The following is a 27171-nucleotide window of genomic DNA, read 5'->3' as shown; positions in this document are numbered from 1 at the left end:
TTTTCCCGAGCATAGCAGAAATCAATTTCCCAAGACACGAGAAATTAAAGCATTGGCATAGCCAATAGGTCTCGCCCTTGGGACCTTATAAGTGGTTAGTTATGCAGCGAGGGTGTAGGAGACAACTGCAGCAGTGCGCTCAGGTACTCTACTCGGGGAGGGTAGGGTACAGGGCTGCTTCTGTGCATAATCTGTTCTGTCAGAGGGGAGCTTATTCTGTGGACGCCCTCAGTGAGTGCGGAAAATGTCTTCAGCTGCTATCCTTCTGTCGTGTGTAAAATTTTAAACCGTTCGAGGCATGTGGGCTGCTGAATTCATATCTGTGCATAGATCGCCGCCTAGTGTTGGGTCCGGATGTTTGCACGTTGTTGTCCTGGAAGAGTCTTCGAAGTATCCTGAGATAGGTGACTCCTCCCCTGGACTACAGTGCGCATGGGCATCCTCTCCATCCTCAGATTGTTTTTTTCCGCCATTGGGTTCGGATGTGCTTATCTTGACTCAAGTTAGGAAAATCTAGTTTCAGGCCAAAAGGCCTTTAGTTTTCGACGGTACTGTTTCCGATCGGTATCGACAGTTTACAGACTAGTTTCGCGATTTTAACAACTTTTCGGATCCATTCAATCCGAACATCGACCGAACTTCGACGATGGAATCGAGGACCCCATTCAAGCGGTGTCCTGTTTGCCACGCCAAATACCCCCATATCAACGTCCACCCGGTGTGTAACAAATGCCTCTCACCGGATCATGACGAATCAATGCATGGCCTGTGCCCGATTCCGATCCAAGAAGACTCTACGGAATCGACGAGCCGCGCGACTGGAAGCGCAGCAAGCGGCACCGGCCCACATCTTCAGCACCGAGGACGAAGATGTCGAAAGCGTGGAAAATACACCCTCCAGCCCCACTTCCGAACACGGTTCCCGATCGGAAGATGTCGAAGAAGAGCTTTTTCACAGGGAAGAAGCCGACCATGAGGTAGACTACGATGAGGCCTTAGGGGCCGAAGAAGGTAGCTCCGGTGAGGAGCAAGGCCTACCCGTCCAAATGGAGGATATCCCAATGGGTCAGTCGACGGCTCCGGTCGAGGGATCGCCTTCGGGCCTTACCCAAGACCAATCCCGCAGTTCCTCGGCCCCGCCCTCTGGCCCGGCCACGGACATTCAGCAAGAGCCATTGTCACCTAAAAAGACTGGTTTCCCTACCACGAAACCGAAACCACTCCTCGCACCGGTTCAACAGAAACCGAAAGTGAAACTGACACTGGTCGGCTCGAGTACCACCACACCTTCGACGCCAGCCAAACCCGTCGGCTCCGACCGCACCAAACGGGACTTCGGTGCCGAACTCGCTGCAGCCGATGTCGGCGCCGACCCAAAAAGGAAATCTATCGGTACCGTCAAAGCGCCGAGGCCCCCGGCACCGAAAAAATCGGCACCAGCAATCAAGGTGAAAATGGCCACTGCATCGCTATCCACCTCGAAGGCAGCGACTAAGGTACATTCATCTACGCCGTCGTCGGCTCCTACCCCTCATCGGCTCGATGACCCGGTGACTTCGAAGAAGTCCACGCCTGCTGATACGGAACCTATCGGCGCCAAAGAACCATCGGCGTTCCAGGTGCAACAAGGGGCAGCGTCCTTGAAACGCATCAGGGAAAAAGCAGCCCTCCAGACCTCGTCGGGTTCCGAACGGAAACGGGCACAGAAGGCACCTTCGGCACCGGCTAACATCACCTTTGGTCTGCCGCCATCCACGGCGCCGAAAATGTTCGAAATCAGAACCCGCGTCACACAGACAAGGTCCCCATCTACCGAACACTCGACTACTGGGACATCGCCGTCCCACTTCATCGACGCCGACACCGGCAGGCTTATGCTCCAAAAGCGGAAGATCACTTCAGGGCACGCTTTGGACTCTTATAGGATCCCGCTAAAACAAAAAATGCCGGCGGAATCGGAACCAGTTCTTTATGAACGCATCCACACCTCTTACACAGATCCATCATTCTCTCCAACGCACTCCGACACGGCTGCAGTGGAGGACTACATGGGTGATGACACCATCTACCCCGAAGACATGGACCCTGAGGGCCAGCAAGACCCTGATCAAGTCTGGGATGACCCCGTAGAGCCTGGTGCCGCCCTGAATACACAGGACACGCAACTTTATGGCGCAAAAACGTCCCCCACAGAGGACACTGCTGCATTCAACGCCCTCATTGAACGTGCCGCAGCCAATCATGGAGTGCAACTCCACTCACACTATCGAGGATGATTTCTTGGTGGACACTTTCGCATCCTCAGAGAGGACTGTTAAAACTCTGCCCATGTTAAAGGGTGTCCTAAAGCCAGCAAAGGACATTTTCAAAGAAACCACCAGGGCACGGGTCATAAACTCCAGGATCGAGAAATACAAACCCGCACCTGGGGACCCCACATACATTAGGAGCCAGTTGCCTCTGGACTCCATTGTAGTTGCCAATGCTCGCAAACGAGCACACTCGCAGACAACTGGTGATGCTCCTCCCCCGGACAAAGAGTCCAAGGTTCTAGAAACCTCCGGCAAACGGATTGCAGCCCAGGCAGCAAACCTATGGCGCATCGCCAATACACAGGCCCTCCTAGCTCGCTACGACCGTTCACACTATGACACATTAGAGACCCTACTCCAACACCTGCCAGATGAGTACAAAGAGGCAGCGGAGCTCCTCATCAGGGAGGGACAACTGCTCACAAACGCATCCATCAAGTGTGCACTGGATGCCGCAGACACAGCTGCAAGGGCAATAAACACTAGCGTCATGCTACGACGACACGCCTGGTTACGAATCTCCGGATTCAAACCTGAAGTCCAAAATAACATCCTCAATCAGCCGGTCAACCCCGACTAATTATTTGGACCGGAGGTTGACACCACCTTAGAAAAGATAAAAAAAGACACGGACACTGCAAAGTCAATGGGGGCTCTGCAAACGCAGACTTTTCGTAGTGGCTCCTTTCGTCGACCCGGAAATAGAGGTGCAGGTAGAGGACAGGGGGCACAGCAAACCTACAATAAAGGGGGCACACAGGGTTCCTACGATAAAAACACCCGAGGTGGATATCGTGGCTCCAGCACCAAGGGCAGAGGACGTGGTTACGGCAATACCAGGTCCTCCCCCCCCCCCCCCCCCCCCCCCCAAGAACAAACAGTGACGCCCTCTCCCTTCACCCCCGACCACATAACACCTGTCGGGGGGAGACTCCAGTGGTTCCTGTCCACGTGGAATTCCATCACCACAGACAGGTGGGTCAGAGATGTTATCCAACACGGTTACTGTCTCGAATTAACCGCCACTCCACCCACCATACCGCCAAGGCACCGTCCTATGTCCTCAGAGCACTTAGCGTTATTACAGCAGGAGGTGCTAAGTATGCTGCAAAAAGGCGCAATAGAGGTCGTGCCCGTACACCAGCAGGGAACAGGGGTATACTCTCTGTACTTCTTAATACCAAAAAAGGACGGGTCACTCAGACCTATTCTAGACCTGAGACCCCTCAACCACTACATTCTCTCAGAGCATTTTCACATGCTCACCCTGCAGCAGGTTCTCCCACTCCTCAGACAGGGAGATTTCCTAGCCACGCTGGACCTCAAAGATGCGTATTTCCACATACCCATACACCTGTCACACAGAAAATATCTCCGGTTCACCATTCAGGGTCAGCACTATCAATTCAAAGTCCTCCCCTTCGGAGTAACAACAGCACCCAGAGTTTTCACAAAGTGCCTAGCTACCGTGGCTGCACATCTACGGAGCCAACACATTCACGTCTACCCTTACCTGGACGACTGGCTTGTTCAGGCAAAGTCAGCCCAGCAATGTGCCAGCCACATGTCCCGCACCATTCAGCTCCTTCACAGTCTGGGATTCTCACTAAATTACCCAAAATCACATCTCCAACCCGCACACGTACAACAGTACCTAGGTGCGACCATAAACACTCTGGCAGCCACAGCTCAGCCAAATTTAGTGAGGATCAGCAGCATGCAAATGCTGATTTCCAAGTTCAAACCCCAACACTCCCTTCCTGCGCGAGTGTTCATGCAGTTGATAGGCATGATGGCCTCCTGCATTTTCATAGTCCCACACGCGAGACTACATATGCGCCCACTTCAGGAGTTCTTAGCACGTCAGTGGAATCAGGCTCAAGGACAGTTGAAAAACCTAGTGTTGGTGAGCGGTCGGGCATACAACTCTGCATTGGTGGAATCCACAAAACCTTTGCAAGGGCCGACCGTTCCAAGAGCCTGTTCCCCAAATAATACTGACAGCGGACGCGTCTCTCCAGGGATGGGGAGCTCATGTACTCAATTACACAGTGCAGGGACTATGGACAACACAACAAAAGAAGATGCACATCAACCTTCTGGAACTGTTGGCAATCTTCCTAGCCATGAAGGCATTCAAAGTACATCTGTGCAACAAGGTTGTGTTGATCTGGACGGACAACATGACTGCCATGTACTACATACAGAAGCAGGGAGGAACACACTCTCCACAGTTGTCTCATCTGGCTCAGAGCATGTGGAAGTGGGCCAGTCAGAGGAACATATTCCTCATGGCGGAACACCTCCCAGGCAAGGACAACCAGATGGCGGATCTGCTCAGCAGACACAGCCACCAAATGCACGAGTGGGAGTTACACCCATCAGTACTCCAACCGTACTTCCAGCAGTGGGGTCATCCAGAGATAGACCTATTCGCGACAAGCGAAAACGCAAAATGCCAAAGCTTTGCCGCCAGGTTCCCACATACACAGTCGCAGGGCAATGCGATATGGATGAACTGGTCCGGCAGATTTGCGTTTGCTTTTCCCCCAGCGCCATTGATACCGCTGGTGGCACGCAAATTGCGACAGCACTCGCTGACACTCATCCTGGTTGCTCCAACATGGGCACGCCAGCCATGGTACACAACCTTTCTGGAACTTTCCGTGGTGCCGCATCAAAGGCTGCGGATCAAACCCGCGCTTTTGACGCAGAACCATGGAGAAATTCAGCACCCAGATCCGCAACAGCTGAACCTGGCAATCTGGCTCCTGAAATCCTAGAGTTTGGCTACCTAAACCTGCCACCTGACTGTATGGAGATCATTAAGGAGGCCAGGAAACCCACTACCAGAGCTTGCTATGCAGCTAAATGGAAGAGGTTTGTCATTTATTGCAACAACAATGACATTAACCCGCTAGACGCATCCATTCAAAATATAATCTGTTACCTCTTACACCTATACCGATGCAATCTGGCATACACCTCAATACGTGTCCACTTGACCGCAATAGCAGCCTATCTCCAGAACAGGCAGCACCTCTCTTTATTCAGAGTGCCTGCCATCAAAGCTTTCTTGGAGGGACTTAAACGAGTAATTCCCCCAAGACACCCACCAGCACCGGTGTGGAACCTCAACTTGGTCCTCACCCGACTGATGGGTCCACCCTTCGAACCTCTCCACTCATGTGAGATTCAATTCCTCACCTGGAAAGTAGCTTTCCTAGTGGCAATCACTTCGTTAAGAAGAGTTAGTGAACGCCAGGCACTATCCATTCAAGAGCCATTCATACAGGTTCACGCAAACAGGGTCGTACTACGTATCAACCCCAAATTCATGCCTAAAGTAATATCGCAGTTCCACATGAATCAAACTATTGAACTGCCTGTTTTCTTTCAAAATCCACAGAATGTAGCAGAGAGAATGCTCCATACACTAGATGTAAAGAGAGCCCTCATGTACTATATAGACAGAACTAAGGTCTTTAGGAAGACAAAACAACTTTTCATTGCCTTTTATCCACAGCACAAGGGCAACGCCATTTCCAAAGCAGGTATAGCCTGATGGATCGTTAAATGTATTCAAATTTGCTATCAAAAGGCTAAACGCACATTAACGATTCCCCCACGAGCCCACTCAACACGTAAGTTAGGGGCGTCCATGGCTTTCCTGGGAAACATTCCTTTACAGGAAATATGTAGAGCAGCCACATGGTCCACTATACATACATTTACCAAACACTACTGTGTAGATGTACACTCAAAACAGCAGTCATCTGTAGGACAGGCTGTTCTCAAAACTCTTTTTCAGACCGCTGCAGCTGGCACTGGTAGCCGCCGCTAATGGGAGGTACTGCTATGTATTCTATGCACAGATATGAATTCAGCAGCCCACATGCCTCGAACTGAATATGCTACTTGCCAAGAACAGATGCATACTGGTAAGTAGCATATTCAGTTCGAGGCATGTGGGCTGCTGACATTCATATCGCCCACCCTCCTCCCCGGCGCCTGTAGCAGCTGCAGCTCTCAGAATTACTGTGTTCGAGGCATGTGGGCTGCTGAATTCATATCTGTGCATAGATCGCCGCCTAGTGTTGGGTCCGGATGTTTGCACGTTGTTGTCCTGGAAGAGTCTTCGAAGTATCCTGGGATAGGTGACTCCTCCCCTGGACTACAGTGCGCATGGGCATCCTCTCCATCCTCAGATTGTTTTTTTCCGCCATTGGGTTCGGATGTGCTTATCTTGACTCAAGTTAGGAAAACCTTTTTTCCAGGCTAAAAGGCCTTTAGTTCGCGTCGGTACTGTTCCCGATCGGTATCGATAGTATATTGTTAGTTTTACTAACTTCCAGAACCAACTTTTTCGCATTTTACGCGACCATCGACCCATCATCGACGATGGAATCGAGGACACCATTCAAGCGGTGTCCTGTATGCAATGCGAAATATCCCCATATCGACGTCCATCCGGTGTGCAACAAATGCCTTTCACCGGATCACGACGAATCTACATGTATGGCCTGTGCCCGATTCCGATCCAAGAAGACTCTTCGGAATCGACGAGCAGCGAGACTCGAAACGCAGCAAGCGGCACCGGCCCCAGCCAACATCTTCAGCGCCGAAGACGAAGATGTCGAAGACGTGGAGAACCTACCCTCCAGCCCCGCTTCCGAACACGACTCCGGATCGGAAGACGTCGAAGAACGACTCTTTTCCAGAGATGAAGCCGACACCGAGGTAGGAGACTACAATGAGGCCTTAGGGGCCGAAGAGAGTAGCTCCGGTGACGAGCAAGGCCTACCTGTACAGACTGAGGATATCCCAGTGCGCCAGTCTATGGCTCCGGTCGAGAGATCGCCTTCAGGCCTTACCCAAGACCTATCCCGCAGTTCTTCGGCCCCGCCCTCTGGCCCGGCCTCGGACATTCAGCGGCAGCCATTACTACCCAAAAAGGCTGGTTTCCCTTCTTCGAAACCGAAACCTGCATTGGTTCACCAGAAACCGAAACCTAAAGTGACGCTGGTCGGATCGAGGCCCACCACACCTTCGACGCCAGCAAAACCCGTCGGCGCCGACCGCACCAAACGAGATTTCGGTGCCGAGCTTGCAGCAGCCGACGTCGGCGCCGACACACGGAAAAAGAGCTTCGGTGCCACCAAACCTCCTCGGCTACCGGCACCGACACAATCGGCTCCGACCCCAAAGGTCAAACTGCCTGCTGCGTCTCACCCCGCTTCGACAGCACCACCAAAGGCACACTCATCAAAGACGTCGACGGCCATTGCCGCCCCTCGACTCGATGACTCGCCGGCACCGAAGAAGTCCTCGCCCGCCTCTACAGAAACGGCCGGCACAAAGGACTCGATGGCACTCCAGGTGCGGACCGTTGCTGCGCAACGCACCACACACAAAGCAGTCCTCCAGGACACGTCAGGCTCCGAGCCGATAAAAGCTCCAACGGCCTCTTCGGCACCGACCAATAGCACTTTTGGCCTGCCGCCATCCACGGCCCCAAAACTGTTCCAGATCAGAACACGGGTCACCCACACCACGTTCACGCCTGCCGAACGCTCTCCTGCGGAGACGTCTCCGTCACATGTCATCGACGCCGACACCGGCAGGATGGTGCTCCACAAAAGGAGAATAACTTCAGAGCCAGCTTTGGACTCCTACCGGATCCCGCTTAAGAAAAAGCTGCCAGTGACTTCGAAACCAGTTCTTTACGAACCTCTCCATTCCTCTTACCAGGATCCACAGTCCTTCTCTCCCACACACTCCGACACTGACGTTTTGGAGGACTACATGGGTGACCACGTCCCCTACCCCGGAGAGATGGACCCTGAAGGCCAACAGGACCCTGACCAAGCTTGGGATGACCCTGTAGACTTGGGTGCACCTATGGATACACAGGACCCGCAACTCTATGGAGCAAAAACATCTCCCACAGAGGACACTGCCGCATTCAACGCCCTAATTGAACGTGCTGCGGCCAATCATGGGGTGCAACTCCACTCGGACACCGTGGAGGACGACTTTCTTATGGATACTTTTGCATCCTCAGAAAGGAATATAAAAACTCTACCCATGTTAAAGGGTGTCCTCAAACCAGCAAAGGACATCTTCAAAGAACCCACCAGGGCAAGAGTAATAAACCCCAGAATCGACAAGAAATACAGGTCGGCGCCTGGGGACCCTACCTACATCAGAGGCCAGTTACCTCTAGATTCCATTGTAGTTGCGAATGCTCGCAAACGGGCACACTCGCAAACAGGTGATGCTCCTCCCCCGGACAAAGAGTCCAAGGTGCTAGAGACCTCCGGCAAACGGGTTGCGGCCCAGGCAGCTAACATATGGCGCATTGCCAATACTCAGGCGCTCCTCGCCCGCTACGATCGAGCCCACTACGACACACTAGAACAATTACTCCAACTTCTCCCTGACCAATTCAAAGAAGGTGCAGAGATCCTCATCAGGGAGGGACAACTCCTCACAAACGCATCCATCAAGTGTGCACTGGATGCCGCAGATACAGCTGCCAGAGCCATAAACACTAGCGTCATGTTGCGACGACACGCCTGGTTGCGAATCTCCGGATTCAAACCTGAGGTACAAAATAACATCCTCAACCAGCCTGTCAACCCCGACTACTTATTCGGGCCGGAGGTTGACACCACCCTAGAGAAAATAAAAAAGGACACGGACACCGCAAAGTCCATGGGGGCTCTTCAAACGCAGTCCTTTCGGAGCGGCTCCTTTCGTCGCCCCGCAAATAGAGGAGCAGGTAGAGGACAGGGGTCACAGCAAACCTACAACAAAGGTAACACACAAAGCACCTACGATAAAAACACCCGGGGTGGTTATCGTGGCTCAAGCACAAAGGGCAGAGGACGCGGATACGGCAACACCAGGTCCTCCCCCAAGAACAAACAGTGACGCCCTCTCCCTTCCTCCCGACCACATAACACCTGTCGGGGGAAGGCTACAAAGGTTCCTGTCCACGTGGAACTCCATCACCACGGACAGGTGGGTCAAAGACATTGTCAAATACGGTTACTGCCTAGAATTAACCTCAACTCCACCCACAATACCTCCAAAACACCGTCCTATGTCCTCAGAGCACTTAACGCTCTTACAGCAGGAGGTGCTAAGCATGCTACTAAAAGGCGCAATAGAGGTCGTACCCGTCCACGAGCAAGGTACGGGGGTGTACTCCCTGTACTTTTTAATACCAAAAAAGGACGGGTCACTCAGACCTATATTAGACCTGAGACCCCTGAACCGCTACATTCTCTCCGAGCATTTTCACATGCTCACTTTACAGCAAGTCCTCCCGCTGCTCAAGCAGGGAGACTTCCTGGCCACACTGGACCTCAAGGATGCGTATTTCCACATACCCATTCACCCCTCACACAAAAAATACCTCAGGTTCACTGTTCAGGGGCAGCACTACCAATTCAAAGTCCTTCCCTTCGGCGTGACAACAGCACCCAGGGTTTTCACAAAGTGCCTAGCTACTGTGGCGGCACATCTACGGAGGCAGCACATACACGTCTACCCTTACCTGGACGACTGGCTCGTTCAAGCAAAGTCAGCCCAGCAATGTGCCAGCCACATGTCCCGCACCATTCACCTCCTTCACAGTCTGGGATTCTCACTAAATTACCCAAAATCCCATCTCCAGCCCGCACGCGTACAACAGTACCTAGGTGCGACTATAGACACTCTGGCGGCCACAGCTCAGCCAAATTTAGTGAGGATCAACAGCATGCAAATGCTGATTTCCAAGTTCAAACCCCAACACTCCCTTCCTGCGCGAGTGTTCATGCAGTTGATGGGCATGATGGCCTCCTGCATTTTCATAGTCCCACACGCGAGACTACATATGCGCCCGCTTCAGGAGTGCTTAGCACGTCAGTGGAATCAGGCTCAAGGACAGCTGAAAGACCTAGTGTTGGTGAGCGGTCGGGCATACAACTCTCTGCATTGGTGGAATCCACAAAACCTTTGCAAGGGCCGACCGTTCCAAGAGCCTGTTCCACAAATAATACTGACAGCGGACGCGTTTCTCCAGGGATGGGGAGCTCATGTACTCAATTACACAGTGCAGGGACTATGGACAATACAACAAAAGAAGATGCACATCAACCTTCTGGAACTGATGGCAATCTTCCTGGCAATGAAGGCATTCAAAGTACACTTGTGCAACAGAGTCGTGTTGATCCGGACGGACAACATGACCGCCATGTACTACATACAGAAGCAAGGAGGAACACACTCTCCACAGTTGTCTCATCTGGCTCAGAGCATGTGGAAGTGGGCCATTCAGAGGAACATGTTCCTCATGGCAGAACACCTCCCCGGCAAGGACAACCAGATGGCGGATCTGCTCAGCAGACACAGCCACCAGATGCACGAGTGGGAGTTACACCCATCAGTACTCCAACCGTACTTCCAGCAGTGGGGTCATCCAGAGATAGACCTATTCGCCACAAGCGAAAACGCAAAATGCCAAAGCTTTGCCGCCAGGTTCCCACATCCGCAGTCGCAGGGCAATGCGATATGGATGAACTGGTCCGGCAGATTTGCGTACGCTTTCCCCCCAGCACCACTGATACCGCTGGTGGCACGCAAACTCAGACAACACTCACTGACACTCGTCCTGGTTGCTCCAACGTGCGCACGCCAGCCGTGGTACACCACCTTTCTCGAACTTTCCATGGTGCCGCATCAAAGGCTGCGGATCAAACCCGCGCATTTAACGCAGAACCATGGAGAGATTCAGCACCCAGATCCGCGACAGCTGAACCTGGCGATCTGGCTCCTGAAGTCCTAGAGTTTGGCTACCTAAACCTGCCACCTGACTGTATGGACATCATTAAGGAGGCCAGGAGACCCACTACCAGAGCTTGCTATGCAGCCAAATGGAAAAGGTTCGTCATTTAAAGTAATAATAATGACATTAACCCGCTAGACGCATCCATACAAAACATAATTTGTTACCTCTTACACCTATACCGATGCAATCTGGCGTACACCTCTATACGTGTCCATTTGACCGCAATATCAGCCTATCTGCAGACCAGGCAGCACCTCTCTCTATTCAGAGTGCCTGCCATCAAAGCATTCTTGGAAGGACTCAAACGAGTCATTCCACCAAGCCACCCACCGGCTTCAATGTGGAACCTCAACTTGGTCCTCACACGCCTGATGGGTCCACCCTTTCAACCTCTACACTCATGCGAGCTTCAATTTCTTACCTGGAAAGTAGCTTTCCTAGTAGCGATCACTTCTTTAAGAAGAGTTAGTGAACTCCAGGCACTAACAGTTCAAGAGCCATTTATACAGGTTCACGCCAACAGGGTCGTACTACGTACCAACCCCAAATTCATGCCCAAGGTGGTATCGCAGTTCCACATGAATCAAACTAATGAACTGCCTGTTTTCTTTCAAAACCCACAAACTGTCGCAGAAAGAGCACTCCATACACTAGATGTGAAGAGAGCCCTCATGTACTATATCGACAGGACTAAGATCTTTAGGAAGACAAAACAACTTTTCGTTGCCTTTGCGCCACACCACAAAGGTAACGCTATCTCCAAAGCAGGTATAGCCAGATGGATCGTTAAATGTATTCAAATTTGCTATCAAAAGGCTAAACGCACTTTAACGATTCCCCCACAAGCCCACTCAACACCTAAGTTAGGGGCCTCCATGGCTTTCCTAGGAAACATTCCCCTGCATGATATATGTAGAGCAGCCACCTGGTCCACTACACATACATTTACCAAACATTATTGTGTAGATGTGCAATCAAAACAGCAGGCAGCTGTAGGACAGGCTGTTCTCAACTCTTTTTCAGACCGCTGCAGCTGGCACTAGTAGCCGCCGCTAATAGAGGGTACTGCTATATATTCTATGCACAGATATGAATTCAGCAGCCCACATGCCTCGAACTGAATATGCTACTTACCAGTATGCATCTGTTCTTGGCATGCAGGGCTGCTGACATTCATATCGCCCTCCCTCCTCCCCGGCGCCTGTAGCAGCTGCAGCTCTCAGAATTACTTTAAGCATGGTCATCACTTTCTGTATCTACTCCATCACTGCCACAATGGCGAAAAACAATCTGAGGATGGAGAGGATGCCCATGCGCACTGTAGTCCAGGGGAGGAGTCGCCTATCTCAGGATACTTCGAAGACTCTTCCAGGACAACAACGTGCAAACATCCGGACCCAACACTAGGCGGCGATCTATGCACAGATATGAATGTCAGCAGCCCTACATGCCAAGAACAGATGCATACTGGTAAGTAGCATATTCAATACCTGCCTGGGGCCTGCATTTCACATGTGCCACCTTCAGTCAGAGATGTATGTTTGACCATAATGGCTGTGTTAAAAGCGACACTAAATCCCCAATAATGCAACATGCTACTGGCTGAGAAGTAGGAATGGCCGGTGGCCTATCTCATGCTTTGAGCTGCTTGGCAGTAGTATAAAATCAAAGCAAACTAAACATCTGGGACATACAAAGTCTGTATTTAAGAGAAAGCTGGTGACATTTGCAGCAAATGGAACACGTCTGGGTCCGTGCTCGTTCCGAGATGATGTAATACTTCTCATGTTGTTTGTTTATGGCTCCGACAGAGGAAAGGCACAAGGCGTTTGGCTTTTTTTATTGAGAACATATGGAGAGCATTTATCACCATTTGCTGTGGGGGAGTGGCAAAACGGTTTTATTAACTAATTTGTAACAACTTTTTTAATCAAGCCCACACTGCACATTGTATGGTGTTAATATATTGCCCATGGGCCCCTCTGGCTGGCGGGGGCTGCACTCTTATTGTCCCATAAAAGATAGCTGTGGGGAGAGGGAGTAAGTGTGGGGGGGAGGGATGGAACAGCCCTTTGAATATGTTTGAGCTGGGATTTGAGGGCCCTGAGAACTGGCGCGTGCTTTTTGGGCTGCAATTTAATGAGAGAAGGAGGTGAAAATATCTCTGTATATAGTGTACTTCTGAACCTTCCCCGCCTTTCCCTGGCTAGCATGCTAGAGCCAGTCTCCTGCCGTCATTTATTAAAAAAAAGAGATGCATTCTGGGAACTGTACTGTCTTCGATTTATTTGAATGAAAACCAATGTGGCCAGTGGCCCCTGCTGTGTGTAACTGCATTATTTAAGCGGGGGTGAGTGAGCGCAGCGAACGCGCTTATTTGGGGGGGGGGGGGAGGGAGGAGGGGCGGGAGATAGCCTTTCAGATTGTATTGCAGACGCACTCAAGGCAAGAATAAGCACGCTCCCCTGCAACAAAGATGGGTGTCAAAGAAAACTCATGTACAGAAAAACAATGTGTGATCTGGGACAGAGATTCGCTTGAAAACACCGCCAACCCTAATCCTGTGATGAGACTGTCTAGCAAACACAGCAGCATGCAGTCTGAAGGAACACGAGAAACAATAAACCAATGAGCGGCCAGACTCCCAGACAAGGGGGGCCTCTCTGAGCCCCCGTCCTCTCTAGCTTTAGAGTAAGAAAATGTGCTTCTCCCTTCCGGATGATTCTTAATCGTTCACATATACAGAAGACTTCAGCGGTTGATAGCATGACCTGTACTTACTTGGTGCACTTTTGATGAAGTCCTCAAGTGCGGCCCACCCGGAATGTCTTGGTGAGAAGGCGAGCTGCTTGGTGTCTCTTTTTGCTTTTCAAATGCCTGTGTTTGTGTTCTTTTGGCAATGTGTCTATGAAGTCAGGAATCACCATGTTGTTTATCAGGGTCTCGGCCAGGGAAAACTAGATGCGGGAGCTGCTGGTGTGTGCGCGCACGGTTGCGAGCAGCAGCATATGTTTCCAATTATCGCGCACACGTCTGGGCACGATAAGTGGAAACGTATGCTGCTGCTGTGCGTAACCGCTAGCATTAGGCCGTGGGCGTGAACATGGGTGGGACAAAAAGAGCCTTTGGCCAATTGCGTGCTGTCTTTGTTAAAAAGACGCATGCGAAGGCCAATAGCCTGGGACAAAACCAAAAGCACACGCACGAGCGTGTGCGAGTGTGTTGTGAGCCTTCTGGAAGCCCTTACATAAAGTCGAGCAGTGCAGCGCAGGTGCGCTGCGCTAGGCTCGACCTAAAAATGAGTTATCAGTTTCAAGGTAAGTTATCGGTCTTTTGAGTTGGGATACTGGGGTTAGACTCAGGGGTCTCCCAGGGTCAGTGATGCACTGTTGTTTCACCCCCAGTGGCACTAGGGTGGCCAGGTGCAGAGTGTTGAGGCCCAATGTTAACCTATGGAGGATAGGGGGCTCCAGTTGGTGGCTGCTGGCAAGCAGGCCACAGGGTTGTGGGAGCAAAGCTACTAGGGTTAAGCTCAGGGCAAGTTGGCGACCAAGTTAGCACCAAAGGGGCACCCTCAGCGGTGCTAGGGCAGCTGGATGCAGGGTTCAGTTTTGAGGTTGGGTGCCCTGAGTTCAATGGAGATTCTCCGGGGCAAAGAAACACTAGAGGCTCGGGGACTAAGATCTTCCAGGAGTGACCACCACTTCGAGGGGTAAGTTTGGAAGTACAGGGATGGTTAGGCACCACTCTCCCTCAGTATGGGCAGGGTGCAGGAAGCGGAAGCTTCAAAGGCTTGCTTTCTTTGTGATCTTCCCCAGGCCACTTGCTGTTTTCAGCAACTGGTCCCCACTGGTTCTACCCCCCACATTGGGCGGGAGAACCGGCGGGGAAAAACAAGTGAGGAAGAGAGGTGTGCCCACCTCTGCCAACTACACCCCTAAGGTGGGGAAGGCAAGGTGAAGCACAACAGAGTCCCCGCCATCTTAAGGATGGGGTAACCCAGCCAACCAGGGACGGGCCCCTGCCCGCCTCGCCCTCCCACTGGAGGGTGGCACAATAGGGGGTGTACCCACCCCAGGGAAAGGACCCATTGGTCCCTGCCCTTAACCTACCTGTAACGCCCCTAAATTTAGTTTAGGGGCACCCTGAACCTTCCTTCCTCAGATCCAGCAACAAGAAAAGAAGGACGAAAAGCAGTGCAAGAGGACGACGCCCACTGACTTGGCCCCAGCCCTACTGGCATGTCTCCCCTCGAACCTGCTCCTGCGAAATCCCGGCCTGTCCAGCAGCCAGCAACCTCAGAAACCCAGGAGGACCTTCCTGCCTTCACTTTCCAGACTGTTTCTCCTGTGAACACCGGATTTGTTTAAACTGCAGCTTCTGGTGCCAGCCAGGAAACGCAAATCCAGCCCACTCTGCACCCGCCGAACCAGAGCTAGAGTGGAAAAACGCCCCGAGGGAGCTACTTTGGTCCCTGACTTGCCCTGAGCTAAACCCTAGGAGCTTTGCTCCCACAACCCTGTGGCTTGCTTGCCAGTAGCCCCCAACCAGAGCCCCCTATCCTCCCTAGGATAACATTGGGCCTCAACACTCTGCACCCGGCCGCCCTAGTGCCGCTGAGGGTACAACAGTGCATCACTGACCCTGGGAGACCCTGGAGTCTAACCCCAGAACCCCAACTCCATTGACGGAGTACTTACCTTGAAATCGATAACCTGTTTTTCTTCATAGGATAACATTGACACTTTTCCTCCCAAAAAGTTTTTAAGTGTCGACTTTGAAAACTAAGAATATTCTCAATGTCCCAGTGCTGAATCTAGTTATCAAGCACTGAGTAGGAAACGTAACGTTAAAGTAACTTACCTGTGAATTGAATTTCCTTTTATAGGAAAACATTGGTGGTCCTCTGTGAAAAAGTTTCGAAGTGTCAACTTTTGAAATACAAGAATATTCTTTAAAAATCGTACATCTAACAAAAACGCATTTTCTCAACTGTTTTCCAGAAATGTCCCAGTGCTGAATCTAGGATCCAGCACTGTTAGAAAAAGTAATCCGAAAAGTAACTTACCTGCAATTTATTGAAAAAGCCTATTCATTCCAATGTACTGTTTTTGCTAAGTGTTGCATACTACTGCTGCCCTGTAAATCCAACAAAGTACCATTCCTATTGCATTTTCAAAAAGTTCTGTATCCAGTAACTTATTACTGAAAAGTATTTAATGCTTACATGTTCCAGGCTTGCTTGGTTCTAAAAATAAACAGTATATTTTTTTTACAAAAACAATTGGCCTAGAGTTCAGTTATTGAGTGTGTGATTTCATTTGCTGACTGAGTGGGTACATCAAATGCTTAACACTGTCCTCTGGTACTGCCTTACTGCTTGACCAAGCTACCACTTTAGAGAGTAAGGTTATATCCAACTTTAACCTCTGCCTACCTCTGGAGACCCTTGGACTCTAAACACACTGTACATCACTTTGGTGCAGTATATATAGAGCCAGGTTCTTAGAGTCCCTGAATGTGCACTAATGTTTCAGCTCCTTCAAGGTGTACTTAAGACAAGAGGATAGCAACAATGGAAATATATCCGAATCGAAATGGCAATACTTATTTGATTAGATGTTGAGATTTTTTTTATTTTGAAGGCAGTCCTGTAGAAGATCTGATATTTCAGCTTTTGTGGTTTAAATTTTGTGAGATTAAATTTATAGTTCTGTTTGAGGTTTGGTGGGGGGGGGGGAAGTAGTGTAAATCTTTGGTGTGAGATTTCAATTCCTGTGACAGAGTTGGACTTTTAGTCGGGAATGAGCCATTTCGAAGGTTGAGACGAAGTGGTCAAAGACCATCCAGAATCAATAAAAGGGGAAATTTTGTAGGGCTTTGAAATGAACAGACCGTAAATTTAGAAAGCTGTAGCCTTCCTATAGACCGTTATATGTACAAAATACATATTTAGGCACAGTGGCTCTTCTCCTTCAACCTATGGTACTTGAAATCCCTGTTTTTCTACATATGCCTCAAGAGATCAAATACTTTTAGAGTACCCCTAATTGGTTGTAAAATTGTTGAGTCTTGAATAATAACTTTTTTGAAGCGGGGCAAACCAAAGGGCAAAACGTGATACTGATAGCCATGAACTAAATGGTTAATTGTGGTCTTGACACTGTTAAAGTCTGCAGGGCAGTGCAGACATTTTGTCCCTAACCTTTCTTTCCAAATTAATTTGAGCTTTGTAGAAGGAGTTTCGACATGAGCAAGTTTACCAGACTAGGATGCTATATGCAGGGCGGGTGTAGAATAATGAATCTATATACAACAGTTTTAATTGTTGGCTTTTGCCTACTTAAAGACTCTGCTGTGCTCTTTTAACTACGTGTACCTGAAAGCGTTAAAATACAATGTAAAGAATAGGATCAACCAGAATACTCTTAATACTCTTTCTGCTAATGTAAAATGTACATTTGTGGGTCTTTGATTGCAGGAAAAATGTAAAGCTTCACATGGCGAATTACAAAAGTAAGCGATCTCCTTTTAAAAAGAGAAAGGGAACGGTGTGAGGAAAAATCCAAAACATGTGCAGGGTTTATTATTCAACATCTGCACACTGCTCAGGTTAATTGATGAAGGAAGGTATCCAGAAAGCTCTAAATTCCTTCTTTTCAGCTAGTGGATAGGCCTATTGTAAAACAGTCAGAATAGGACTTTGCCAGATCCAACTGGCCTATGGACCAATGTCCATTTATCTTTGTGCAGCATTTTTAAGAGAAACATGTGCGCTGGTGTGAGAAAGTGCCATCTTTCTTGCATGGTATGCCCCCACTTTTTGCTGAATGTACTTTGACTGAGTGTGCCCTGGACTCCTGTTAATCAGGTGCCCAGGGCCTATGTTCCTTACCTAAAACACAAAACACAAATTGGCAAACCCTGGCCACATGTCAGCCCCTGGTAAATGGTACCCAGGGCACCCAGGGCCTTGTGACCAGGGAAGGCCTCTAAGGGCTGCAGCACTCATTGTGCCATCCTTAGAGGCCCTGTACCCTTACACACACACTGCCCTTGCAGGCTGAATGTCTGGGTACAAGACAAAACAAAGTCGACATGGCACACATCCCTGAGTGCCATGCCCACCACCTACACTGCCATGGCATACATCAGCCACCCCTCTAGCTGGGTGCCCTATGCCAATGGTGTGGGCACAGGAGCAGGAGCCCTGTGCCCCTACAGTACCCAGGCCCATTCCTGGGCACTGTAAGTGCAGTGCTGCCATTTAAGAGTATATGGTGCTGGGAGCTCGTCAAACACGAACTCCACAGCACCATAAAGGCAACATTTAAGACTGAGAAGTTTGGTATCAAACTTCTCAGCACATTAAACCCACACTGATGCCAGTGTGGGATTTAATGTACCAAGCACCCCAGAGGGCATCTTAGAGATGCCCCCTGAAACCTAACCTACAATCCACGTCTGTTCTGAGGCTGCCACACAGCAGACCTGTTGCTGGACCCCTGGGTAGGAGAGCCCCTGCTCTCCTGGGTCTGCAACAATGCACATCCTGGGCGAGGTGCTAAATCTCCTCCCCCAGGATGGGCAGGGGAAAGCTTCAAAGGCATGCCGCCTCTGTGAGCTTCCCCAGGCCACTGCAACCCCCCACTCTGGCGGGAAGCTTGGCCGGAAACCCCAAATAAGGACATGGGATGTGCCAGCCTGCCAACCCCACCCCTCAGGTTGGGGAGGCGAGGTGAAGCACATCTCCGGGCTCTCGCCATCTTGAAGATGGGAAGCCCTGCCCAATCAGGACTAGGCTGACGCCTGGGGGTAATTCACAAGGTAAGTATTCTATAATTAATCTGTCTCTTACATATATATCATTACCCAAAGTAAGTAACTTGTTCATTACCTTAATGGTTGTTTTTTTCTGTAAACTAATTTCAATTTGTTTTATCTGCCTTTGTAAGATCTGCTTATGTGATTGAGGAGGTTTTTACTAAATGTAGTGACTATTCACGTAAGTAAATTACGTCAATGAATAGATTGCTTGGTCTTTCATGAAACTAAATATGACCCTCCCAAGTGATGGTGTTTTCCTGTAACAGTATGTTAATATTTGTTGCTTATGTAATCTAACTGAGACTGCTCCATTGTTGGACACTGCCACTTGCAAATCTGGGTTCGGCACATTATATTATCGCTTACGCTGACAAAGATTCTATGTTCTTTTATTCAGCCATACCCAGAAGACCCAGCAGTATACAAACCACTATCACAAGAAGAATTGCAAAGGATAAAGAACGAGAAGAAGCAGAAACAGAATGAGCGCAAACAGAAGATTTCTGAAAATCGGAAACACTTAGCTAGTGTGCGGGTTGTACAAAAGAACCTGGTCTTTGTTGTGGGACTGTCGCAACGCCTTGCAGATCCAGAGGTAAGTCAGGTCTTTCATTTTTAGGTTGAAGTCTAGCCAACTAGACAGCTGCTTTGTCTGGTAAAGACATCTTGGGGAAATTTGGTAAGCTTTACTTGGAGTGCATTCCTCCCATTGCTTACCATTGACTTTGTGGTTAGTAAATTACATTTGCTTGCTTACTGTTTACTGGCTTTGTTTTAGGCTGTCCAGCTTGTGTTCGTCCCTTCTGTGGCCAATACCTGATTTACTTAATTCTTCTGAGTGCTCCCTTTCTGTAAACAGGCCTTTAAATATTGATTGTATCTGGTCACATTTGCTGTGAATTCAAAGGCAGACGTCAAATGTCAGGCTCTGTCTTCCAGGGGGCTTAATGTATACTTTTCTTTCTCTAACTTCAAAGTAAGAGGATTTATGTAACAGTCCTGCTGGTTAATGGTGATGTGCTCTAGAGGAAGGCTGTACGATGATATTTAAATTTTGGTTTGTACCAGAAAAAAAAAATCCTTGTAAATGAACTTTGCTGATATTTCAGAATATGGTAAGCACAAATGGAGCACATTTTTTGGTAATTCTAAAGGGTGGTGGAAACAAATATTTTAGTACGATCAACACAGATAAATACACTCAGTTATGACATTTCCACACATCTTTTGTGTGCTGTATACTTTTATCAGTTAACACGTCTGTGCAAATTAAATGGTATTTTTATTTGAAGATGCATTGTCTGTGATGGCAGTGTGCTACCACACCATGCATGCTACATTTTACCCCACTCTACACCACTCCACTGCACTCTACTCTGCACCACTCTACTTCACTCTACACCTCTGTACTCTAAACCAATCTACTCTATGCCAATGTACTGTACCCCACTGTACTATGCACCACTGCAGTCTTTGCTAATGCACTTTTGTCCACCCTGCTGACTGCCGCCACCCTGTTGTCTGCTGCCAACCACCCCTACCCTTCAGCATTGCACAACACACTACACCATTCCGCTCTGCTCCCCACGACACTCTGCCATGACGCTCTGACTCTGCACCACTCCATAACTCTCTGCACCACTCTCCTTTATGCCACTAACCGTTAGCCATGTGGAACAGCAGCCACACTGGTATACAACATAGCTAAAACATATTGGCAAAGCCAGTTGCGTTTGCATAGCGATACCTATTGGCTTTGCCAATGCTTGTTAATAAACATTTACTGGTGATTTTTTTAAGTCTGACCTACAGAAAGCTTTAGCTGTTTTGGCAGTCTCCTTTAAGACTATATTTATATAATGTCAGTTCATTCATCTGTTAGGAACCACCTGGCCCTATTCTATTAATCTTTATTGATATTTATTTTTTGAATTCACGTTTTTATTGCAAACATGTGGTCACCAAGTTTGCTAAGTATCTTGAGATTTTGTTTTGGGTTATTTCAATTTTTGGATTGTTTACTTAAAATGAAAAAAAGGAAAAAAAACTTTGTATTACCCTGACATCCCTTGACCTGCTACTGCTTGTTTTCCTTTGTGCTCCACTTCATTTCCTCTTACATTGTTTCCCTCATGCCTTTCTCAATTTTGTCCCTAGACAGGGCATCAGCACTGTTTTCCTTTCTACCCACAGCTGATGTGTAATCAAACTTTCTCTTTTTAAAATTGCATTTATTAGCTTTAATGGCAAAATTAATTCGACAGACAGCCTAGTTGCCATACACCCCATTCAAGCTTCCTCAACTCAGATCAAGTGAAAAGGTCAGGAGAACAGGCCACAATTTCAAAATGTGCGTTCACTAGCTTTTGATGTAACTCCAAGGAACAGCAGTATCAATAAATCAGAATGGGGTAATCAAAAGTTTTTTAAATTGCTGGGGGTGTGGCTTGGCATGATCTCTGCACCTACAAAACCTGCCAACATCTGACCTAATCTAAATTCTGAACCATTCCCTAATTTCATGGCGCGACGAGATCAAGACCAGTGGAAAACAGCCACTACAAAAAAGAACTGGGAGGAACATACCTACATGGTGTAAGCTAGATGTGGTGACTCAAAGGAACAACTATCTGACTCGGGCTTTCGGTCATCTGACCCAGGCCTCCTGGTGGACCAGTAGAGTGTGAGTCCTGGTGAGGAGGCAATTGTTGAGCTCTGGTCCTTTGGTTTTCTCCTTTCTGCACCTTGAGGAAAAGATGGGATCTTTGCTTGGTTGCCGGCAGCTTGGTGCCGTGGTGGAAGCCTCCACTATGGGATGCAGAATCAGCAGTTCGGCAAGGGTGCACCTGTGAGTGCCTGATGTGCACAAGCGTATTGAGTTGGGTGGGGCCTGCAATGACTGGCAGAGGGAGAACCTGGCTGACAGCTTCACTGAGCCCTGGAATTTGGTCTTCGGCAGCAGAGACTGGAGCCGAAGGGCGCTTCTCTACCTCTCATTGACTGAGACTTGCTCTCTCACTCCACTCTCCCTGGGCTGAGGAGCTCACACATCATCATTTCGAGGAGCCCCTTTTGCACAATGGTGAGCAAATATTGGAGTCAGGCGGTCTTGCATATACTGCACAACAAACATGCCGGTCCTCATGGGGAGACACAAGATCTGTGAAAATGAATGCTTCAGGAAGGGTTGATGGACAGTGTAGATTGAACACAAGCAGTAGTTGAGGGAGGGATGAGCAAACCGATTGAAGGCCAGTTGAAACTCGTACACCTTAATTGAAAAAATTTGAATGAACAAATTTAAATGAACTAACTGGCCAGAGCACTGGAATTAGGTGGTTACTTGCAGGCCTGACAGAGGAGTGCCACTTTCTCTTTCACAGTCCATACAATTATCCGTGCAATAACTGTTTAAATCTTGCCACAGGGATAAGATATCGAAACCCCGGTGTAAGGACTTACTTCAATGTATTCAGTGTAACCAAAAGAATTGGTAATTCTGTTCGACCTGTAAAGAAAACAACTAAGCAATACTGTGTGGGTAGTGTTTTCTGTTCATGATTAGTCCCTCTGTATGAGTTCAGGGACATCACACTCAAAATAGCACTAAGACACAGGATAAATATTTAAAATGTTTATGTTCGAAGCATATGAGCTGCAGATTACACACTGTGCATAGAACGCCATCTGGTGTGGGGCCCGGATGTTTGCACTTGTTTTTGTCTTGGAAAGTCTTTGAAAGTCACGAGGTATGCGACTCCTCCTTTGGATCATAGTGCGCATGGGCATCTGCTCTATCCTCTGATTTTTTTACGCCATCGGGCTTGGATGTGTTCTCGCGTTCCAGTGTGGAACCGTTAACGGTTTTCTCTTTTGACGCGCAATCCTTCCCATCTCGACGGTATTGTTTTCGATTTGCGATTCCAGCCGCACGCGACTCTTCAACTCGGAAGTCTTCAATTCCGGTCGTTGACAAAGGCCTTCGGGCATACCCGGGCATCATCTCCGGCTCATGGAAAGGACGCCATTTAAAAAGTGTCCTCGATGTTGGTCGAAGTTTCCCCACACCGACCTACATGAGATGTGCAACCTCTGCCTCTCACCGGAGCACGAGGCCAGAGACTGTCCAGCTTGTACCTCCTTCCGCTCAAAAAAAAAAAAATTCGAGATCAACTAGCTCGAAGAACAATGGCGTGCTCGTCATCTTCGATCCTCGACAACCTCTTTCAAGAGGGCGTCTATGTTCCGGAGCAGGGTCGAGTCGAGGAAGTCATCATCAGCGCCTCTGAAGCAGATGATTCCAACATCGAAGACATCACTCCAGCTCAAAGGGCCGGGAGTACAGACGTCAAACGGCTTCGGTACCACCTCCACCTTTGAGACCAGGTGCACGCCAAGACACTGCTTCCCATGCCCCGCCTTCGGGCCTGCTAAAGAAGCCTAGTAAACCTTTAAGCGACTTGGGCTTGTGTTGGCCCACCCTCTGTACCGAAAAGCAACATCCAGCCCCGAAGAAAAAGGCGACATCGGCCTTATCCACGCTGACCGCTGCTCCCACATCGAAGCACTCCGCGTCGAATGCTAGCACCAGTTCCTCGGCACCGACAACACCCTCGGAGCCGACTAAAAAAACGCCCGCCGAAAGGCCCCGATACTTCCAAGCCAAAGACCTCGGAACCGAAAAAACAGCAACTGGTTCCAACTGATAAAGACACTTCAAAACTACACGGTTCCAAGCCTAGAACCGCTACAGAGTCGACACCGAAGCCCTTTGCTCCGAAGGATCTGTCTTCCACAGTGGAGAAGTGTGGCTCAATGGTTAGCGCGGCAGACCTAGATGCAGAGCACTGGTCCGGGACCAGGGTTCGATTCCCGTTGCGGCAGGGTCTCGGGCTATAAATTCCGCGGACCGGATATTCTCGCCTCAGTGCCTATTCTAATCATGGGTCCCACGCTGCAACTCTGGGCAATAGCTTGCTTAATCTCCACAACGGCCCCAACAGCGCTGGGATGCCTGGCCTTCACCATCGGGGTGCCCAGGAGTGGACACCTCACATGAAAAGCCAGGAAGGGTTCCTTCAGCGGTATGAATACAGCGCTGAGATACCCGTAGTGGTGATCGGCGCTATATAAAAAAAACCATACATTTACATGAACTGTTTCGTCCAGATCCTACCCAAAAGACTTTAATGAAGGATCCTATGACTGGTAAATTAATGCTCCGCTTCAAGAAAAGACCACTAGATATGCCTGCGCCCGCATTGCCACCAAAGAAGAGAGACTTTGCTACCTCTCCATTAAGGATTCCTTCTCTACTTCCTCCTCCACCACACCACTCTCCCACACCATCACCTACCCCAATAGATGATGATGATCACAACACCTCAGATGATGCAGGGGGAGGTGCAGGAGATCAACCCCTTGAGGACCCTACTCCTACTAGCTCCCCAGACCCCTGGGATGATTACAGTGTCCCAGATGTCCCTTACACCCCACAAGACGATATTTATCCCTACATGCCGCAACACCCTCCCCCCCCCCTCAATATTGGATTCAACCACCTCCTTCAAAGAGCTGCCCAATACCACGGGGTGGCCCTGCATACAGACCCAGTAGAGAATTTTCTTAAGCTACCTTTGATACCACACAAAGGTCCACCTCAACACTGCCCATGCTTAAAGGGGTCATTAAGCACGCACCAGAGATCTTTAAAGACCCCGTCAGAGCTCGGCTCATCAACCCAAGAATAGAGAAAAAATATAAAGCTGCCCCTACTGACCCAGTATACATTAAGGGCCCCGCACCACTAGACTCTCTAGTAGTCTCTAATGCCAGGAAGAGGGCAAATTCCCAAACGTCAGGTGACGCACCACCACCAGACCAGGAATCAAAATTCCTAGACGCCTCTGGCAAGTGCACAGCGTCACAGGCAGGAAATATTTGGCGCATTGCTAACACCCAAGCGCTCCTAGCCAGGTATGACAGGGCACATTATGACGAGCTTGAGTCTATAATGCAGCACCTCCCTGACAAATATAAAAACTGGGCCAGTGAACTAATTCAAGAGGGTAAGACCATCACGAACACCTCCATCCGCTGTGCCCTAGATGCAGCAGATACCACCTCAAGGGCTATCAACACCAGTGTCCTTTTGAGCAGGCATGCCTGGTTACGTATATCCCGTTTTAAACCCGAGGTACAGAGTTCTATCCTCAATCAGCCTTTTAATGAGCAACACCTATTTGGCCCCAATGTAGATGCATCCCTTGAGAAAATGAAGGATACAGACACCGCCAAATCTATGGGAGCCTTGCAATCGCAAGCTCCCAGACGGTCCTTTCGTCGCTCATCCTTCAGAAGCACCCATCGAGGCTACTCCTCTGATAGCCCCTCCACCTCTTACAAAGCTCCCAAACAATCCACCTTTACTAGAGGTTACCAAAGGGGTGGTTACAGGGGAAATAACAGCAAAGGCAGAGGCAAAAACAACTCCCGCTCTGCTTCCACACCTACCCCATGACTTCCCTCCACTTCCCCCCGACTATTCCACGCCAGTCAGGGGAAGACTCCACCAATTTCTCCCTGCCTGGATAAACATCACTTCAGACAGGTGGGTCCAAAAAATCATTCAATCAGGCTACTGTCTCGAACTAACGTCTACCCCCCCCCCCCCCCCCCAAACATACCACTAAGCCTACGCATATTGCACGTAGCACAGTGCAAGCACGCGTAGCGTACTGTTGCGTAGTGCAGCGGTAATTTTTTGCTTGCTCGCAGTCCTCAACGTCAAGTTGGCGTCCGCAAGCAAAATGACATCCCGGCGAGACTTTCCTCGTTCGCGATCAGCAACATCAAGTTGGCGATCGCGAGCGTGGAAAATAAACTTCCTGGCGAGATTCTCAACGCGAGGAGGTCATGTTTCTCATTGCGAGTGGTCGCGTATGCTCGCGACCGCTCGCGATGAGAAACTACCAGTCCGCGTTGAGAACTGCTGCTCGAGTAAAAATCTACTCGAGCAGCAGAAAACTACAGCTCGCACTGTGCAAGATGCCGTTTTCAATGATTGCACAGTGCCGGTTGCTTGTCCGCACTGTGCAATCATTGAAAACGACATCTTGCACAGTGCGAACAGGGTACTACGCAGTTCGCGAAGTGCTACGCGTAGCTTGCGTAGTGCGAAGTGCACTTCGCGAACTACGCCCAGGGTTACATACCACCCAAACACAGTCCAATGTCACAAGAACATTTGTTACTGTTAAAGCAGGAGGTAGTCTCCCTCCTACAAAAAAGTGCAATAGAACCAGTTCCCCTGCACCAACAAAACAAGGGAGTCTACTCCCTATATTTTCTCATACCAAATAAGGACGGATCTCGAAGGCCTATTTTAGACCTCAGACCCCTAAACCTATACATACATTCAGACCACTTCCACATGGTCACACTTAAGCAGGTCCTCCCTCTGCTTTCCCAGGGCGACTTCCTTGCTACTCTAGACCTCAAGGACGCCTATTTCCACATTACCATTCACAGCGCTCACAGAAAATATCTCGGATTCGTAGTGGACGGTCAGTACTACCAATTCAAAGTACTCCCATTTGGAGTCACCACAGCACCAAGAGTGTTTACCAAGTGCCTAGCAGTAGTGGCAGCACACCTAAGGAGACCACACATACATGTCTTCCCATATCTAGACGACTAGCTTATAAAAGCCAAATCGTACAATCAGTGTGTACAACACACTCGAGCCACTATTCAACAACTTCACGACCTGGGGTTCACAATAAATCACGCCAAGTCCCAGCTGCAACCGTCCCACAAGCAACAGTACCTCGGTGCCACAATAGACACCTCAAAAGCGCTCGCCTACCCCAGTCTCTCCCGTATAGCGAGCATCCTAGCTTTTCTCACCAGATTCCAACCGCAACACTCTCTTCCAGCTCGAGTGTTCATGGAACTCCTAGAGATGATGGCCTCTTGCATATTCATAGTGCCTCATGCAAGACTCCAGATGCGTCCTCACCAAGAGTGCTTAGCACGTCAATGGCACCAGGCTCAAGGTCAGCTAACAGATCTGGTGTTGGTAGACGGTCGTACCCATCGCTCTCTGCAGTGGTGGAACATCAAGAACCTTTCCAAGGGGCGACCGTTCCTCTAGCCAGTTCCTCAAATAGTCATGACAGCGGACGCATCGCT

At 49.4% G+C, this 27171-nt stretch overlaps 1 protein-coding gene across 6 annotated transcripts in view; it reads left to right on the top strand.

The window, feature by feature from the left end:
- The window catches only part of CNOT4 (CCR4-NOT transcription complex subunit 4), a 753420-nt gene that overhangs the window by 138507 nt on the left and 587742 nt on the right, over positions 1-27171 (top strand). For all 6 annotated transcript variants that reach the window (XM_085651989.1, XM_085651993.1, XM_085651992.1 and 3 more), the window contains exon 3: positions 19376-19573. In XM_085651989.1, coding sequence (XP_085508115.1) covers positions 19376-19573 — 198 coding nt within the window. The remainder of the gene's footprint in view (positions 1-19375; positions 19574-27171) is intronic.

The sequence above is a fragment of the Triturus cristatus genome, chromosome 4_1, assembly GCF_964204655.1.
Source record: "Triturus cristatus chromosome 4_1, aTriCri1.1, whole genome shotgun sequence".
Lineage (NCBI taxonomy): Eukaryota > Metazoa > Chordata > Amphibia > Caudata > Salamandridae > Triturus > Triturus cristatus.
Note: the sequence above shows the minus strand (reverse complement) of the source record. Positions and strands in the feature narration are given on the sequence as shown.